The sequence below is a fragment of the Bombina bombina genome, chromosome 1 (assembly GCF_027579735.1).
Source record: "Bombina bombina isolate aBomBom1 chromosome 1, aBomBom1.pri, whole genome shotgun sequence".
Classification (NCBI taxonomy): Eukaryota; Metazoa; Chordata; class Amphibia; order Anura; family Bombinatoridae; genus Bombina; species Bombina bombina.
The window spans coordinates 135,730,821-135,749,833 of NC_069499.1; the positions used below are offsets into that span (position 1 = coordinate 135,730,821).

At 36.3% G+C, this 19,013-nt stretch overlaps 1 protein-coding gene across 1 annotated transcript in view; it reads right to left on the bottom strand.

Moving 5' to 3' along the window:
• LOC128636467 (prostaglandin D2 receptor-like) overlaps positions 1-18,239 on the bottom strand; it is a 193,070-nt gene extending 174,831 nt beyond the window's left edge. The window contains exon 1 of the mRNA XM_053689482.1: positions 17,399-18,239. Within this exon, the coding sequence (XP_053545457.1) occupies positions 17,399-18,205 (807 nt within the window). The 5' untranslated portion in view covers positions 18,206-18,239. The remainder of the gene's footprint in view (positions 1-17,398) is intronic.
• Between the last annotated feature and the right edge of the window lie 774 nt (positions 18,240-19,013).

The window sequence follows — 19,013 nt, forward strand, 5'->3', positions numbered from 1 at the left end:
TAAATATATGCCGCTAAGTGGGAACTTGAATATTTCAACAGGGTATAGCTGGTATTCTCTTTGTCTTCTCAGATCCTGTGCAGGTGTGCGCTGGTATCAACGCGTTTCGGCTGGACAGCCTTTTTCAAGATACCAGATGTGGGGATTCAAGGCTATTTAAAGCCTCTATAATTAAGCAATGAATCACTAATTGATGATATACATAAAAATCAAAAAAGTTCAAGAACATTTAAAAAATGCTGCTTTATTATATAACATAGGCATCCTTGGGTCTTAATTATAATATAGTAGGGTGACTTTATGTAGCAATAAACATTTTATATGATTACTTTTAAAATAGAGAGAGATATTATATATCTTATGTCAATCACTTTTAGAGTGTTTATTTTAATCACTCTATGAAACAAAGGATATTGTTAAAAGGTTTCTGTAATTAGAGCGTAATATTAGAGAAAAATAATTTGTCTATACTTATCGTTGTATCAATGTTTAACCTTAAAGTATAGTTAAAAAGGGGCCAATGGTGAATACAAATTAGAAGGGCCAAAAGAGAATATAAATTTTAAATTTTAATTAAGGTTTGACTCAAGTTGAATATTTCTATATCAGTGGGCTATAATTACCCGATGGTGGGTATTGTAAAAAACTATAGTAAAGAGCTAAATGGAATCTAAAATAGTACTTTTAGACCATTGTTTAGATACACTTGTTTTAATAACCTTCTAATATGTTAAATCGATATATAACTGTGCGTATTAAGTTATCATGATCCAATGAGTGTGTTGTACCAATATTTTTCTAGTTTTTGTGGATATTAGTATTATCGGGTGGGAGATTAGCCTTCTTGTATGAATTTTTAAAATTATTGTAGGAATTTTTAAAATTATTGTAGGAATTTTTAAAATTTCAAGTTGTGTGTCGTTTGTTAGTGTGATGGCTTGGTTTTTATGATCTTAATCTTTATAAAATGGCCTATGTGTTAGTTTGAATTTCAAGTGGTGTGTCCTTAGATTGTAAAACTATATACTTATTTATGATATATATATATATATATATTTTTTTTTTTTTTATTTTTTTTTCTTCAGTAGTTTTATTATGTTAAATCAATATGTTTTAATGGTGTGTTTGTGTGTTTTTATGATATTTATCTTATAGAATTGCATTGAGGTCTAGTTCGCTATTGAGGCCTTTTGGGTGTAGAGTTTTCATTTTGAAAATCAATTCTGCTTCATGGTATAGTAGCTTCTTTTCCATATTTCCACCTCTACCATCTGTCTTTATTTTCTTAATGCCCCAAAATTTCATGTCATTTGGGTTACCTTTGTGGAAAAACCGGAGATACTTAAAAAACATCAGCAAACGGTTAGCACCTAACCGCAACAAAGATCCCACCAAGAAACCCTTAAGAGCGCGATCGGTCACTGACCGACAAAGGACAAGATAACAGAGCGGCCACGGCAACTACACAAGCATTCATATAAAAGTGAATTTTCTCGCAGCAAACAGATAAGCCCACCTAAAAAGAGGAAACCAAAGCGGCATTTATTTAACCGCCAGCAGCTCATATAGAACTGCCACCAGCTTGAACTAGAAACTTAAGCAAATCATTGGCATAGCGGCGTTTATTTAACCGCAATCATCTCACAAAAGTGATATCAAACAGATACACTTCAAGGTACTAATTTGTATACTTATATCACAGTGTGATAAAAATCGCAACTATTGTCTTATCCACTATAAAATTGTATTTACAAACATTTTGTTAGAAATTACAACTTGTGATAAACCTATAACTGTATAAATTGCAAGATTTCAATGATATTATTTTAATTTAATTTTTTATATATTTATATATATTTTTTAGATAATTACGTACATTTTTATACATAGAGACACCGGTGTCATTTTTTAAACTTTGAAGGAATTTGTAATAATTTTTGTTTAATTGTACTTTTAGCATCACTAGTATTGGGTAAATTTACCATAATCTAATAAAGGATCATATTTATTTCTTAAACAAGTTTCGACATCCAATTTTTTTCCAAAAGAGAATATAAAATAGTACTCATCAAAACATTAACATATATTGAGCCCACATATTATCACACATATTTACAGTAAGGGGCTGACCATTCCTCTGCTGAAGCATTTAGTTGGTTGTGTTGAGGATGTGAGTTCTCTTTGTGAGAAGGCAGCAGATTCCAGAGTTGTAAAAGTTCATAGCCTTTAGTTGGCTTCAGGATCGTGAATACTTGATTGTTTCTGAAGATTAGCAGTTTTATGGGGTAGCCCCATCTATACCTGATGTTGTTCTTTCTGAGTATAGAGGTGATTTCAGTATAGGTTTTTCTCTTCTGTAGAGTCCTTGCGGACAGGTCGGGAAATATTTGTATGTTTCTGAACTTGTCTGGTAAAACTGGTTTATGGGGGCGGAGCCAGCTTTCATGCAGAGAGGACGTGTTTGAACGTGGCTCCTGCAATAAAAGATATAAAACTGATAAAATCTACCCAATTCGCACAATACAAGAGTTGTATTCACTCTGAATGAGTTCTGCCATAGCTGAGGACTTCACTGGCAAGCTATAAGAGGGCTCTAAGTGCCAGAGAGAGGCGACAGATTGCGGCCTGGCTGAGCTTGGGGCCTCCCTGAGTAAAACGTATATATAACATCTGTCGCAACAAGACGAAAGTAAGAGGACCTGAGCTGGCTTCGCTGAGTGGTGCCTGCTGAAGTGAGAGGACTCTGGGACCATGGAGGGGCTGTTAGCGGCAGTGCACCACTGGCTGGAGGACTTTGAGAGCAAGATGAGCCACAGATTTGACCGCCTCCTATCTAACATTGCAGATACCCACGCGGAAGTTGCTATTGAATTCTCGGAGGTGGCACCCCAAGCAGCTTTGAGCGCACAGAGCAGCGACTCTCAGGAGGATGTCGATCAACCCCTGGCTAACTTACCGCACACCACAGAACCGGAGGCCTGTGGATTGCCAGCGACCTGGCGCAGGTCAGATATCTTCATCCAGATTCCCTGGGGGGACTGTGGGAGCTCCTATCATTATGCTGCTACATATCAGGAGAGTGCGCACAGAAGACAACTCAGCTCCAGCGAGACCTGCGGTCTGGGGCTACATCTGATGGATATATCATGCTGGGAGACTCTGGACTTATCTGGTGCCTTGGTGAGACAACTGTATATAAAGACAGGTGTGGGGTGAGCATCCCTACTGTTGCTGCCATCTGTGCAGCTACCGTCATGTTCGGCAGGGTGCCTCTGTTCTAAGACTGCAATCCTCTATGACGACCGTTAGGTCTGAATTCAGTGACTCAACCTTGTGAACATTTTGTCTTGTGGCCCCAGGAATATTCCTATTTGTCAACTAGCTGGAGATATGAGAGCCTCTATCCTCTCTGATTATTCGACTAAATTTGGATCTAAATGTGCAATTGTTATGTCCCTTGTACTTGTAAGATTACCACTGTCTGCCCTTTGCTCTTCCCTAATCTGATTTCTAACTATAGTGAACAGTTTATCCTTCTTATATCATTGCAGCCCCCTCCTGATCATAAGTGTTATTGGGGAAGAGAAAGCTTGCTTTTAGATATCACTTGGGTAGCGGTTTTTTTTTTTTTTTTCAAGGAATGGGACCTCAATATGTGTCTTAGATCCGCCCCCCTTCCCCCTCCCTTCCCTTTCCTCTCCTCCCTCCCTTTCCTTCTACCCTTTCCCCCTCCTTCCCCCTCTCCCTAACTTGAGAACATTTTGTGAATTTGACAGGAGTGTTATCTCTATATTTGTTCTTCTACATTTACATCTGTCCACATTACTTGTTTACTATATGCTTTATACTTCGTCCATGTTGGGGCAAACTGTTCTTGTGTATTTGTAAGTGCAATTCCCTCAATAAAAACATATAAAAAAAAAAAAAAAAACTGGTTTCTGAAAATGAGCTCTTTGGATTCTTTCTTTATAAGTGTAGTAGTGCATACGGACTATTATGTCCCTCGGCTGGTCCTCTGACAAGCCTTTGGGTTTGAGCGAGCGATGAGCTCTATCTATCAGATCTTCCGACTCTAAGGCTGGAGGTGCTAATAGGTGGAATAAATCTCTTAGGAATGGTTGTAAATCAGACATGGAGATGGTCTCAGGCACCCCCCGGATCCGTAGGTTGTTGCGCCGGGACCTATCTTCCAGGTCAGCTATTTTATCCTCTACTACATCAAAGTAGTCAGAGAGTCGTTGTGTGAAGTTTAAGAGGTTGGATTGCTCAGTGGTCATATCTTCTTGCCGTCTTTCAAGGGAGTCGATACGTTCGTTTGTAGACAAAATTTCCCTTTTCAACTCGGCAGTAAAGGCTGCAAGTTTGGCAGTGAATGAAGCATGATGGTTATCCAGCAGTGATTTTAGGGAGTCCATGATGAAAATAGGGGTAACTGCAGTTGATGAAGACTGCTGAATATCTTGCATGGCTGCCAATGTGAGTTCCGAGGTTTCGGTTCTGGGTGAGTCTGGGGCCTCTGTATCACTTAGTTGCGATGTTGCACAAGGGGGCCCAAAATGATCAATCACAATCTTTTTAGGCAATAAGAGTTGTTTGTTCTTTTTCCTGGCTGACTGTGACATATTAGTTAGTGAATAATTTGTTGTAAAACTGGGATTGTGCAGATGTACCGCTGCTTCAGAAACAGGCGTATTTAATCCTATGTACTGAATTTAGGTTGGATAACACTGAGTGGTAGACAGGCTTAAGCGGCCAAACTGTATTATTCCATGGTTCTTATAGTGCAGTAATCCTCTGTGTGAAATACAGTTTTAAAAGAAACAGAGATAATGATGGGCTTCAGGGCATTTAGGCCTCAATAGCACACTATTGCAGGGTTTAGTTATAAAAGGTGTAGAGGCGAATGGTAGTTTGTCAATTATACTGCTCTTCTTGCCTTTGGAAACTGTGTGTCACCTTTAATCCCTTTAATCTGCTCCTTTGTAGGAACTATTTATGTAGAGCAACACCAGGGAAAAAAAAGAAAAAAAACAAGTAATAAAAAAAGGAAGGCACAAATGCAATTAGGGTCCTGTGCTCTAAGAGAAACTTCAGCCCCCAGCAGGGCTTTTGTTACAGCTAGTTAAGTGTGTCTCTATGCCAATCCACTAGGTCAGATTTGCTTCCCAGACATAAAAGGAGTAAGTGAAGCCAAAGAGGATATGCTTACTATCCCTCAACTATGTATTTCCCCAATGTGCCAGAAAAAAAAAAAGAGAAAAGAAAGTCCTCAATATACACAGTTGTGCTTATGTTACTGGGCAACTGGCTGATGGCCGTCTGTGCTGAATGAAAGCCCCACGTGGGAATGTTACTATAGTGGGTTGTAGATTGATGAAATCAAGTGACAAGGGAGCTTAGGTGGACCCCCTATATCTCTGCCATATATATAGAAATTGCGGCACCCACTCTTAAGAGTTTCGTTGAAACTGCAGACTGGAGTTTGTGGCTTAACTGATCGGAGTGATATGCCTCACACGGAGCCTGGGTGTGCATTAACAGGGAGATCCAAAATGGCGTTTTCGCGCCTCAGCCTGGAGAACACTCAGCTACAGTGCGACTTAGGTAAATGTCCCTGTGTTATGTGTATTATGCTCCGCTTTTAAGTCAATGTTATTCTGTGTGCCTCCCTGACACTGAGCGGTACCCGCCCGGTCACTGCTTACAGTTGTCGCCTCTGCTGCAGCTTTAGAAGGACGTCCTCTATGTTGTTCTAGGAGAGTCTCTAGTTATGGCTGCTGCTGTGGTCACACCCAGGCTCCAGAGCGGATCCCTGACCCTCCGGAGCTAAGTGCAGTGTGTTGTGGCGGCAGGAGCAGCACCGGGCAAACGGGTCTCTGGTTAGGCTTGATGCCAAGGCTCTGGGGCGCCTGTAGTCCGCGGTCTAGTTTAGCTCCCACTGAAGCTAAAAATGGCCCAAAGTGCAAATAACAGGAGCACAGCAGGTGGGCAGATAACAAAGCACCTCTTGTCTAGAGAAAAAAAGCGTTCATTGGCTAGTTTTAAGTAGCTTAAAGGAGGAGCTCTGAAAAGTTGTGACTGCTCTGTGCGGTGGTTGGCTTCGCCCCCCGTAATGCATTATATTAATATTGTTGCATTGTTGGTTATGCAAAGCTGATAAATGGTTATTCAATGAGTTATATACAGTTTTAAACCATGTAAAATTGGGAGTAGACTGTCGCTTCAACATACATATAATTGTAAATTTGGAGATAAGTGAGAGAATTAATCAATTTCATGTGTGCCATATAGTTAATCTTGTGTTCTCGCCTGTAAAGAGTTAATTTTTAATTAGAAGCAATGCAAGTTTAAATGAGAAAAGGGTGTGGTTTAGTCATTACAAACTTACATAGCAGGCTAAAATTTTAGAGAAGGATTTAATAAACAAAAGAATAATAAACAAAAACCTTTAGAAATTACTTAAAAATGTACCTTCTAAAATTACTCTGTCCCTTTATCTACATGTGAATATAATATATGTTTTTTAAAAAATGTTTTAGATACTGAACATGCACACCAAACAAACTCTCAGGAGATCCCCCTTGCACTGAGAGAGGTGCATGAGACCTTGTATACTAATCCCTGGACATATTTGGAGACTTCATGTCTCAGCATCCATAAGAGCAAGCAACACCTCTGAAGAACCAACAATGGCTCCAGTTCCTCCTGTCCCTGAACCATGTCAGCAAAGTCAACCTGATGAAGCAGCCATGCAGGTAATGCTGAATCTGGGGAGACAATATAGGGATGATCACCATGAATTGATTGGTGTTATATGAGGGTATTTAGAGCAACATGGGAGGATCCTTCAGAGGGGCCTTGAATTAGAGAAAGAGAAAATAAGTTTAGAAAGGCGCAGATTAGTGTTAGAGCAAAGGGAATTAGAAAGGAGGGAAGAAAGCAGATCAAGACAATAGGAACTTCCAAAATCAGTTGTTGCAAATGATTCAAGGGACCCTGAATCAATTGCTAAGATCTGCACAACAAACGATCGCCTCCTCCTTCTCCACCTGCCTCTAAGAGGTCTAAAGAATAGACTTTTTTTGTTTTAATAAATATATATGAATTTGTAATAATATATATCTATTTTAATTTAGCATATGCTTGCAAATAAATGCTTATATTTGAGTTTGTTTATATTGTAAAAATTTAAAGAATTACATGTATTTTTTATTTCTTTATTTGTTTGTTTTATTTTATTAATATAATCCATAGTTAAAAAATTCTTGTTGTTCAAATACAATGCATGGGCCATATATAGTTTTATTTGTTTATTAACATTCTAAAACATGACAGAGTAAAAATGTGTTATAAATATAGTTAGCATTTAAATCAATTTTGGTGCTTTATGTCTGCACAAAAATATTGCTTAGGAAAGAAAAACTTTAGAATCCAAAACAGAGTCAAGTGTGCAGTCTGTAGCTGTATAAATACATAATAATCTTATCCTGAAGAACATTTCTTACATCTTTTGGTTTTATTTTACAATATGATTTTCAAAATATGTTTCACCAAGTTTTTAGGTAGATAATTTTAAGACACATAAAACAACTTTTGGATAAGTTACAAATACATATTTAATATAACATAGAATACATAAACATCTGTAGCATTTTTTTTTATTTTTTTTTACATAAAAATGTTTATTGACCAAATACTGCTTGAATATACTCAGCTCTAGCTTGAACTCCCCTTGCATCATTTGACTTTATGAGTGCTAAATTATAATCTTCATACTCTGCCAAATCTAATATCTCCATTTCCACATTTGGTATTGTAATTGCTATATTGTGCAGCATACAGCAAATTAAAAATATCTTTGAAACTTTATGTGGGGAATATTGCCTGACTCCACCTGAGTTATCTAAACACCGGAATCTACTCTTTAAAACTCCAAATGTACACTCTATGGGACCTCTAGTAGATTTGTGTGCTTCATTATATTGTAATTTTTCTTCAGATGAACGATTGTTGACTGGGGTAAACAATCAGAAAAAGCCTGAATAGCCTTAATCTACTGCATACAATAAATAGACAATTTATATTAGCAAAATGATTAGGTTAATACTATATTATACATATATAAATATTAAGAGACATTTACCTAGAATAATACCCTCTAGCATTTCTCCCTCCTGAAACTTGTCATAAATAGCCAGAATAAATGAGTCATGGGTTGATCCTGGAAATCCTGACCGTACACTCATGATTCTTAAGTTGGCATCACATATTACTTGTAGGTTGAGGGAATGATTTTGCTTCCTGTCACGATACACCTCTTCTCTTGCTTTTGGAGCCTCCACAGATACATTGGTACAATCAATAGCACCCAATATGTTGGGCATCCCAGCCATTTTATAAAAATTATATTTTAAAGCATGCCAATCAACAGGTGTATTGGGGAAATGCACATAATGGATTAGATGTTGGAGTAAGGCATTCATAACAATCTTTGAATTGAGAAGGTTGGCTGACTCATCCCAATCACTATGCTGGTGACTGCCAGAAAAGATCCAGTAGCCAGAAAATGAAGAACGGAAAGGAGTTTGAGCATACCATGTATTGACCTTGTTCGTGCTGTAAGGGGCTCTTGGGAGTCTTTGATTTCTTCATACAGTCTCTCTATGGAATTTCTATTGAGACGGAATCTCCTAATAATCTCCCTTTCACTCAAAGCATGGAGACCAATTCTTGGGAGAAATACTCTTGCGTCTTTGTTGGCGCTCTTCTACCGCTTGTGCAGCCTGTTCCTGTGCAGCTTGTTGCTGGTACATTAATCTCCTCCTTCTGCATCGAAGAAGTATAGCAAATGTAAACAAATTCATCATGTTCATTGTTAATGACTGTGCCAGTCAAACACTTTGCCATCCCTGTAGAAAAGCTATGTAATTAATCTTCTAGTGTGTGTGTGTGTGTGAAGGAAAGATATATTTTATGTGAAATAGCTGCTTGTGTTTATTTAACCCCCAGCCATAATTAGCATTTCAATATCATTCCTAAATACTTGCAGGCTCAGCCCATTTTTATAAGCATGTCCTATATGATGGTCTTAATGAGAAAAACAGTTATTGGAAATACAGAAGTTCTAGTTTCCCATACATGTAATACTCTGCAAATGGTATGATCAGTTATTTGGAACACATTAAGCTGAAACAAATTTTAAAAGACAGTGTCCCTTTAAGAGTTGTGTTCAGTTGTGGAGGCTATATCCTAAGAAGGATATACATTTATATAAGTAAAATGTGTTCAAAGGTGGGAAACTAAAATGGTATAAGGTCTAAAAAATAAAACTTACAAAGAAAGAGTCAATAGTCTAAATATGTATAACCTAGAGGAGAGAAGGGAGATAGGTGATATTAATTGGCTATTATATACATTATGTATATATATATATACACACATACACACACATTGGAGCCCTTTCCAGTCAAACACTTTGCCATATACCATATCCCTTTAACCCTTTTAAAACTTTTTTAAATAAAAATATATATTTTTAATATTAATTAAAAAAGTGTACATATGTATATAATAATTTATTTTAATGTGTTTTTCATGTGTTTTGTGACTTTTTTTTTAACTCTTACACTTAAATATTCTAGCGCAGTTTTGACTTTTGCTTGACCGCAATTACTCTAACTCTCAGTTAGCAAGTTCGCAAAATCCATTGAAAGTATAGGTTGCGTTCAAACAAGTGTTAATGTGCATTACCATGCACTTGTAATATCAAGTTGCATGCTAATGTTAGCACGGTCCAGTGATATTGAATATAGCGTCCTGTAATATTATTATAATCTGACCCAAAATATTTTTTATTTTTTTCACAGTAGACAAATAACTCACAGCTAGATTACAAGTTCAGCGTTATGAGTGAAAAAGCAGCGTTATACTTCATAACGCTGCTTTTTCCCTACCGCTGCTATTACAAGTCTTGCAGGTATAGCTGTACCGCACACCTTTTTGGCCATCACGCAACGTTAGTACCGCACTTTAAGAAAATGGGACTTCCATAGCACCAGTATTACGAGTTTTGCCTGGAGGCCAAAAAGTGAGCGGTACACCCTATACCGACAAGTTTCATACCGCCATCTAAAGTCAGTAGTTATGAGTTTTATGTTACAAAGCTGTAGCATAAAACTCATAACTTAAGTGCTACAAAGTACACTAACCACCCATAAGCTACCTATTAACCCCTAAACCGAGGCTCTCCTGCATTGCAAACACTAAAATAAGTTTATTAACCCCTAATCTGCCGCTCCGGAGATCGCCACCATTTAAAAAAAATATTAACTTCTATTCCGTCACTCCCCAACTTCGTCGCCACTATAATAAAATTATTAACCCCTAAACTGCCGCCTTCCCACATTAAAAACACTATTTAAAATAATTAACCCCTAATCTGCCGTCCGCCCACTCCGCCACTATAATAAACCTATTAAACCCTAATAGTTACATTGTAGCTATCTTAGGTTTTATTTTTATTTCACAGGTTAGTTTGTATTTATTTTAACTAGGTAGACTAGATAGTAAATAGTTATTAACTAGCTACCTAGTTAAGATAAATACAAATGTATCTGTAAAATAAAACCTAACCTGCCTTACACTAGCACCTAGCATTACAATAAAATTAAATAAATTAAATTAACAAACTACAATTATCTAAAGTACAAGAAAATAATAAACACTAAATTACACAAAATAAAAAAAGAAATGATCAAAAATAAAAATGAATTACTCGTAATCTAATAGCCCTATCAAAATAAAAAAGCCCCGCAAAATAAAAAAAACCCTAGCCTACACTAAACTGCCAATGGCCCTTAAAAGGACCTTTTGCGGGGCATTGCCCCAAAGAAATCAGCTCTTTTACCTCTAAAAAAAAATACAAACGACCCCCCAACAGTAAAACCCACCACCCACACAACCAAACCCCCCAAATAAAATCTCTTTAACATTGCCCAAAACCCTAAGCTAAAACTAAAACCCACCCAATAAACCCTTAAAAAACCTAACACTAACCACCGATGATCCACTTACAGTTTTTGAAGACCGGACATCCATCCTCATCCAGGGGGCAGAAATCTTCATCCAAGCGGGCAGAAGTCCTCCTCAAAGCCAGAAGAAGTCTTCATCCAAGCGGGCAGAAGTCTTCATCCAAGTGGGCAAAAGTCTTCATCCAGACGGCATCTTCTATCTTCATCCATATGGTGTAGAGCGGGTCAATCTTCAAGACATCCGGCGGGGAGCATCCTCTTCTTCCGACGTCTGTTGAAGAATGAAGTTTCCCTTTAAATGACGTCATCCAAGATGGCGTCCCTTACATTCCAATTGCGGGGGAAAATCCTATTGGATGTTGTAATCAGCCAATAGGATTGAGATTTCATCCTATTGGCTGATTCAATCAGCCAATAGGATTGAGGTTGCATTCTATTGGATGATTGGAATAGTCAATAAAATGGGAGCTCAATCCTATTAGCTGATCGGAATGTAAGGAACGCCATCTTGGATGATGTCATTTAAAGGGAAACTTTAAGGGCCATTGGCAGTTTAATGTAGGCTATGGGTTTTTTTATTCTGGGGGGGCTTTTTTATTTTTATAGGGCTATTAGATTAGGAGTAATTCGTTTTTATTTTTGATAATTTCTTTTTTTATTTTGTGTAATTTAGTGTTTATTATTTTTTGTACTTTAGACAATTGTAGTTTGTTAATTTAATTTATTTAATTGTAGTGTAGTGTTAGGTGTTAGTGTAACTTAGGTTAGGTTTTATTTTACAGGTAAATTTGTATTTATCTTAACTAGGTAGCTAGTAAATAGTTAATAACTATTTACTAACTAGTCTACCTAGTTAAAATAAATACAAACGTACCTGTGAAATAAAAATAAAACCTAAGATAGATACAATGTAACTATTAGTTATATTGTAGCTAGCTTAGGGTTTATTTTACAGGTAAGTATTTAGTTTTAAATAGGAATTAGTTAGTTATTAATAGTAGGTTTTATTTAGATTTATTTTAATTATTTTTAAGTTAGGGTTACGTTAGGGTTAGACTTTGGGTTACGTTAGGCGTTAATATATTTATTTAGTGTTAGTGATATGGGAGGCCAGAGGTTTAGGGGTTAATAACTTTAGTATAGTGGCAGCGGCGACATTGTGGGCGGAAGATTAGGGGTTAATATATTTATATAGGTGGTGGTGACATTGGGGGCGGCAGATTAGGGGTTAATAAATTTATATAGGTGGCGGCAACATTGGGGGCGGCAGATTAGGGGTTAATACATTTATATAGGTGGTGGTGACATTGGGGGCAGCAGATTAGGGGTTAATAAGTGTAATGTATGTGTTGGTGATGTCAGGGGCAGCAGATTAGGGGTGTTTAGACTCGGGGGTTTATGTTAAGGTGTTTAAACATACATTTTTTCCCCATAGACATCAATGGGGCTGCGTTACGAAGCTTTACGCTTCACGATTGCAGGTGTTAGGCTTTTTATGTTGATGTCTATGGGGAAATCGTGCACGAGCACGTCAAAACACTGCTTGTATTTGGGTGAAGTAGGGAGATCAACGCAACCACATCACCCGCACAAGAGGGTTTTTGCAAACCTGTAATAGCAGCGCTATTAAAGGTGAGCGGTGAAAATAACTTGAATGTTATTAGCGAGCCAGCCATAACGCAAAACTCATAATCTAGCTTTCAGTGTCTCGTGGAGTAGTGTAAAGATTTAAAATGATTAGATTTTTGGGCTAAAAACAATTCTCTATTTATGATAGTTGCTGGAAAATGGTAGCAATTAGACTTTTACTAATTAACTTGCCTGATTTTTTTTGTTTTCAACAGCAGAAATCCCAGAACATTATCAAAGGGTAAGTTAAAGGGACATATCTAATGTGTTAGATGATTATTGCACTTCTACTTGCATATAACTGTGTTTAACCCCTGCAGCGCAGCAGCAATGTACTACTAGCGGAACATATCCAGTGAGCCAATGACAAGAGGAATATGTGTATAGCCCCCAATCACCAGCTAGCTCCAAGTAGTACATTTCTTCTTTTGAGCCTACCAATAACAAAGTCAATTCAATAACAGATGTAAATTGAAAGGCTCCTAAATTTAACTTTTTTGACTTTCATGTCTTTTCTCACAGGTTTTTAAAGCAGAAATCCATTTTGCATTGTGATCACTAAAGAAACTTGACTACCAATTTGGGTGGAAAACAAAAAATCAATTTCGGGAGCAAATCGCAGGTAGATTATAATTCCTAATAATGGAGTTTTGAATATTTATTTGGAATGGTAGCCTAACAAAATATTTGTTTAAACTGCAGTACTCTATTATTATTGCACAAATAAATATAACTTATTTACTTTTAGATTTATGGAAACAGATAATACTGGTAACTGCCTAAAAAAATACAGTAGCACCCACAGAGAAAAACATTGCATAATATTTTAGAAATTAGAATATGTTTTTAATTTAAATTAGATTCATTATAAAGCATTTTGGTTATATATTTATGGTATCACTTAGACAATATTTGTTTTGCAGGAGTAATTATAGATTTATTTCTTAGTCAGATGTCTCCTGAGTATACAGAGCATCATAATTCCATAATAAAAAATGTAATTTTGTCTTGTGAAGTACTAGAAAAATATAACCAGATGTCTATGCTAGCTGTACTTTCCCAAGGAGATTGGCACGGTTTAAACTAAAATATTTTGCATGAACTCATAATTTGTGGTGAGTACTATAGTTACCCAGAACGAAAATCAAATAAGTATTATATTTATTTAATGTTCTCATATTTTCTCACAGACCAAAGAGGACATTAAACTTATATTATGAATTAATTGTAGCACCTTCCAATTTAAATTTCTCTTTATTTTATTTTTTGATGAAAAAATGCTTCAGTAAACGAATATGGAAGCCTAAATAAAACTTTCATGATTCAGACACATTGGACTAAATTCATAGATGCTTGTGATGTTAATTGTTGGACTCGTACAAAAGCGACTATAGTTATCCCATACATAAAATCTTGTACATTATACGAAAATGTATTGCTAGGCAGTTAAAATAATAACTATATATATATATATATATATATATATATATATATATATATATATACAAATCCTCTCTTTCATTTTTTTTCCATAAAAAGAGACATAGAATTATTGTATAGAAAAATCTAGGCAAGTATCCTCACTTGCCTTTCCCCATAAGTACTCTGTATACATTGTTACTAAAGCACTGGGGGACTCTGGGTAATATATGCAAATTTGATATACAATATGGTATGCTTTTAGCTTCCAAGTACTCAGGGCTGGCTCAACCATTGGACCAAGTGGGTCCAACGAACCCATGCAGCACTTGACAAGGGGCAGAACTTCAGTGGCTGAGTCAGTCACTGTCAGACCCTTACCACTCCTGTGATCTGTCTCCTTGGAGGAAGTTACATGCTCCCAGCAGCATAAAAACACAGAGCCAGTCAGGGTGACATTTAAGGTTGGACAAGTGCCTTCCAGCTTATTGTAAATTGTGCATAATCATTGGTAACATGTAGGTAGGCAGGCTTTGTAAGGTCAGTGGCCAGGCTAGTAGGTTGATATGCTTATCAGTAATATTACTTCTAGGGGAGCTGCATTTCATAGCCACTATAAAATTGGCAAGTAAAGTTCCCTTGAGATCTATAAATCTACTCCTGAATACTTGAGGTAAAAACATCTTTAATAAAATACAAATGTTGCATATTTCTCAACTGAAAAACATTTTTTTTTATCAGACATAACTGTATTAAAGGAATAGTCTAGTCAAAATTAAAGTTTCAGTAATTACTAATTACATACATTCTTGAATTGTAATTCTACTAAATTGTAACAAATTGCCAATAATTATACCTTTATATAAATTTGTAACATAAACACTTTATTCATTCATATTCAAGAGTGTGTGCAGAAAATTAAAACTAACACTTACCTTGAAATTGTGCTCCACATAAGTGACAATAATAATAATCTCCAAGCAATTTGTGTGAGAATTCAGTAGCTGCTTTTTGATACCATGATCAGCAGTGCCATTCTCAGAGCTAAGACTGGCACTGACTAACTGGTAAGTAATTTAGAATTAAAAAAAAGTCTCAAACAACTCTTTTTAATATACTTTACATTACTGAGCACCAAGCAAGGAAGTCTCAGCACTTTATTGACTCAAATCACTTTGTCACAAAACAAAAGGCATTTCTGACTTTAAACTAAGGTGAGGGCATGGATGGCCTTTTTTAACTTCAATATTGTTTTTTTTTTTTTAACTATTCAGTGAATTTTCTCTTCTCCAGTCTTCAAAGCCTTACTCTCAGGACAACTGAAGCTGAGACACACTGGAGTAAAACATTATTTTCCCCGTCCCACTTGAAACCGTACTCTTACACCATTAAAGGGATATTCTATTCAAAATTAAACGTTCATGATTCATATAGGGCATGCAATTTTAAAGGGACAGTCTACAATTTCATTTTTTATTGTTTTAAAAGATAGATAATCCCTTTATCGCCCATTCCCCAGTTTTGCCCAACCAACACTGTTATATTAATATATTATTTACTTCTGTGATTACCTTGTATCTAAGCATGACTATTTAAAATCTATTAAATTGCATTTAGTATTGTGTTGTGCTAAATCTTAAATAACTTCCCAGACGTGAACACATTGTCATCTATATGGCTCACATGAACTAGCAGTCTCCTGTTGTGAAAAACAAATATAAAAACATGTGATTAAGAGGCTGTCAATAGAGCCTTTGAAACAGACAGAAATTTAGAGGTTTAAATGTTATAAAGTATATTAATCTAAGAATGTTGCTTGTTCAAAGCTGGGGAATGGGTAGTAAAGGTGTTATCTATCTTTTTAAACAATAAAAATTTTTGTGTAGACTGTCCCTTTAAGCAATTAACACATGAATATATATGTATATAAGCATATACATATATATTTACTGGGAAAACACAGTTCCCACTGACAGCAATGTAAAGGCACGCAAAATACTGCCTAGTGCAGTAATTTTATATAAAAAAAATACAGATGCCCGTTTGCGGGCACACGATAATTTAGCACTCATCTTGTAATCTAGCCCTTTGTATGTTGACAATTGTGCGAGGGAGAGGAGTAACTGGCTAGAAAGTGGGGGAGCAAAATAAAAAGCAATGTATAACTGCACTCTGAAGCCCATAGTTCTTAAATCATATATGCCTGATATACAGATTACACTGAGCTTTGTGCATACAATAATAAGAAAGTTTTAAAACGTTTTATTAAATTGTCTTTGTTTTCATGGTATTCTTTGTTAAAAAGAATACTAAGATAGGTAGCGTGCATGTGTCTGGAGAACTGGCAGCAGTTTGCAAGAATTCTTTTAATCACTAGATGGCAACAGGGTTTGCACAATACATAAGATAGGGCAACAATAATCTAAAAATGATATGTTCTAATCAGGTGAATACTGACCCTGCAGTACTGCGTGTTTAATGCTTGCAAAGAGGTTAAACACACAGTAGAATTGCCATTCGGGACCCGCGGAGCACTGCTGGTCCCGAGTGCAATCAGCACCACTGCTAATTGGATCAGTGCTATTTGCATGACTCAGGTGTACCATGGGTTCCAAGTGGCACTTCTACTGTGTGTTTAACCCCTTTGCATGTATCAGGGTTAGGAGTCTGCAGTGTTCATTTCCAGTTTTACACATAGAAAGTCCACAATTTTTATATTCTATAATATCCGCATTTTATATTCTATATTCTCAAGGTGTTTACTGCCCCTTTAAGATACTATAAAAGTCACATATAAATGAGTTTATTTTCTGCATTTATAATTAAAACTGCACCTCTTATAATGTAAAAGGTCCAACTACATATTCCCTAGTACATCTTGTCACCCAGCGCCCCTGTACTTTCTTTACGTAGAATAATAGGCTCCAGACTATGGGGCATATTTAACAATGTGCTAGCAGACATGATACGAAGTAGCGTATCAGGTCCACTGCCATCGCTGCACATCGATAAATCGATAAATGCAGACAGCATACACTGTCGGCATTTATCATTGCACCAGCAGTTCTTGTGAACTGCTGGTGCAATGCCGCCCCCTGCAGATTCGCGGCCAATTGGCCGCTAGCAGGGGGTGTCAATCAACCCGATCGTATTAGATCAGGTTGATTTCTGTCCGCAGCGTCAGAGCAGGCGGACAAGTTATGAAGCAGTGGTCTTTAGACCGCTGCTTCATAACTTCTTTATAACTTCTGTTACTTTAGACGTTCAACGGACCGTCTAACAGGCATTAAATCAATATTCTTGTAATCTTAGATACTTACGGTTAAGGGTAGTGAACAGACGATAAATATAATTGTCATGACTGCTAGAAGGATAAGGTGGTCCAGTTCTTCCATACCTGCTAATTTAGTGCACTCGTACTTATTTGTGCCATTAATAGCCATCAGGATTTTTTGGTTTTGGATTTGGTACATCTTGTATAGATGTTTCATCACTGCCAAGTTGCAGGAGATAATGGCTAGAACAAGGAGCCCCATGACAGTGCCGTATAGTACAGAAAATGAAAGAATCTTAGGGTTTGGTTTGTCCACACTCATCTGTATAAAGCACCAAGTTCCAGGACAATATTGCTCATATCTACCAAATCCAAAAAATGGCATAGAACAAAAAATTAGGGAAACAATGTATACTCCAAGAGGGATGAAAAGTCCAAACTTTTTTTTTATGTGTGCACAATAAAAAAATGGGTATCCCAATGCAATCCAGCAATCAAGTCCCATAGCTAAGAGAATAAGCATAGGAGCTATACCAAAAAATGCCATGAAAAAACCAAAGAGATGGCACAGGATGCGATTATCTGCCAGCTCCACCAAAGTCTGGTTTTTGGAATAAGCAGCCAGCACCATGGGACTTATAAGGCATTTCCCCATCAGGTTTGTGATTGTCAGACCGGTCACCAGAATATAAAACAATGAGATCTTCTTTTCTTTTACACGAAGTATGTGTTGCCATAAGATATAAAGAGCTATCAGGTTTCCTAGAAGTCCTGCACTGAACAGCACACAGCTTGGTACCACTGAGTGGTTACTTTGAATGAATCTGCTGTTATTGCATGGGTAAAGCTCCATATGTAGAATTAATGTTGTACAAGAGTGGGAGAAATGTCACAGCATAAAGTAATGTGCTTGAGTCTCCAACTGTTTTAATTTATGTGAGATTCTACTTTGCTAACTAATACTGAAGCAGATGGAATGCTCAGCTCACTCCCCCTAACACTGCAAATACTAAAAGAGGTGGAGACCAAGCCATTGATGTGCAAAAAAGTTTCAATTAAGGCGGAAACTCTTTGGCTATTACTTTGGTAAGAAGCCAAAACAAAACCTAGTTTATACAACAGCCCATGTTGTTACATGTTGGAAAACTAACCTGCTCAGTTCTATAGAAAAACATTAATATTGGTTTGAAAATGAATTGTAAACACAACATAAATACATTTAAATAAAATGTTACAGTCATATATATATATATACACACTTTCTGATAAAAAATATTTGTATAAATATTAATATTTTTTTATAAGGGTTAAAAGGTATATGGTATATGACAAGGTATTTGACTAGAAAGGACTATATTGTTCACATATATGTCTAAATATGTGTATATATGTGTGTAAAAATAAATATATTATATATATATATATATATATATATATATTGAGAGCTGCTGTTTTAGAGAAAACGGTTGCAATTATCAAGAATCAATTTAACGATATTCCTCAATCTTCAATTTTAAAATCAAATCTTTTATAAAAATTTGTTATATTTAATATATTTCACAAATTTCAAGATGAAAAATATGCAATATCATATCTAAAATCTAGTTTAGACATTGCTCAATATTATCTTTTAAATAGTATTGAATTGCTGTAGAGTGGAG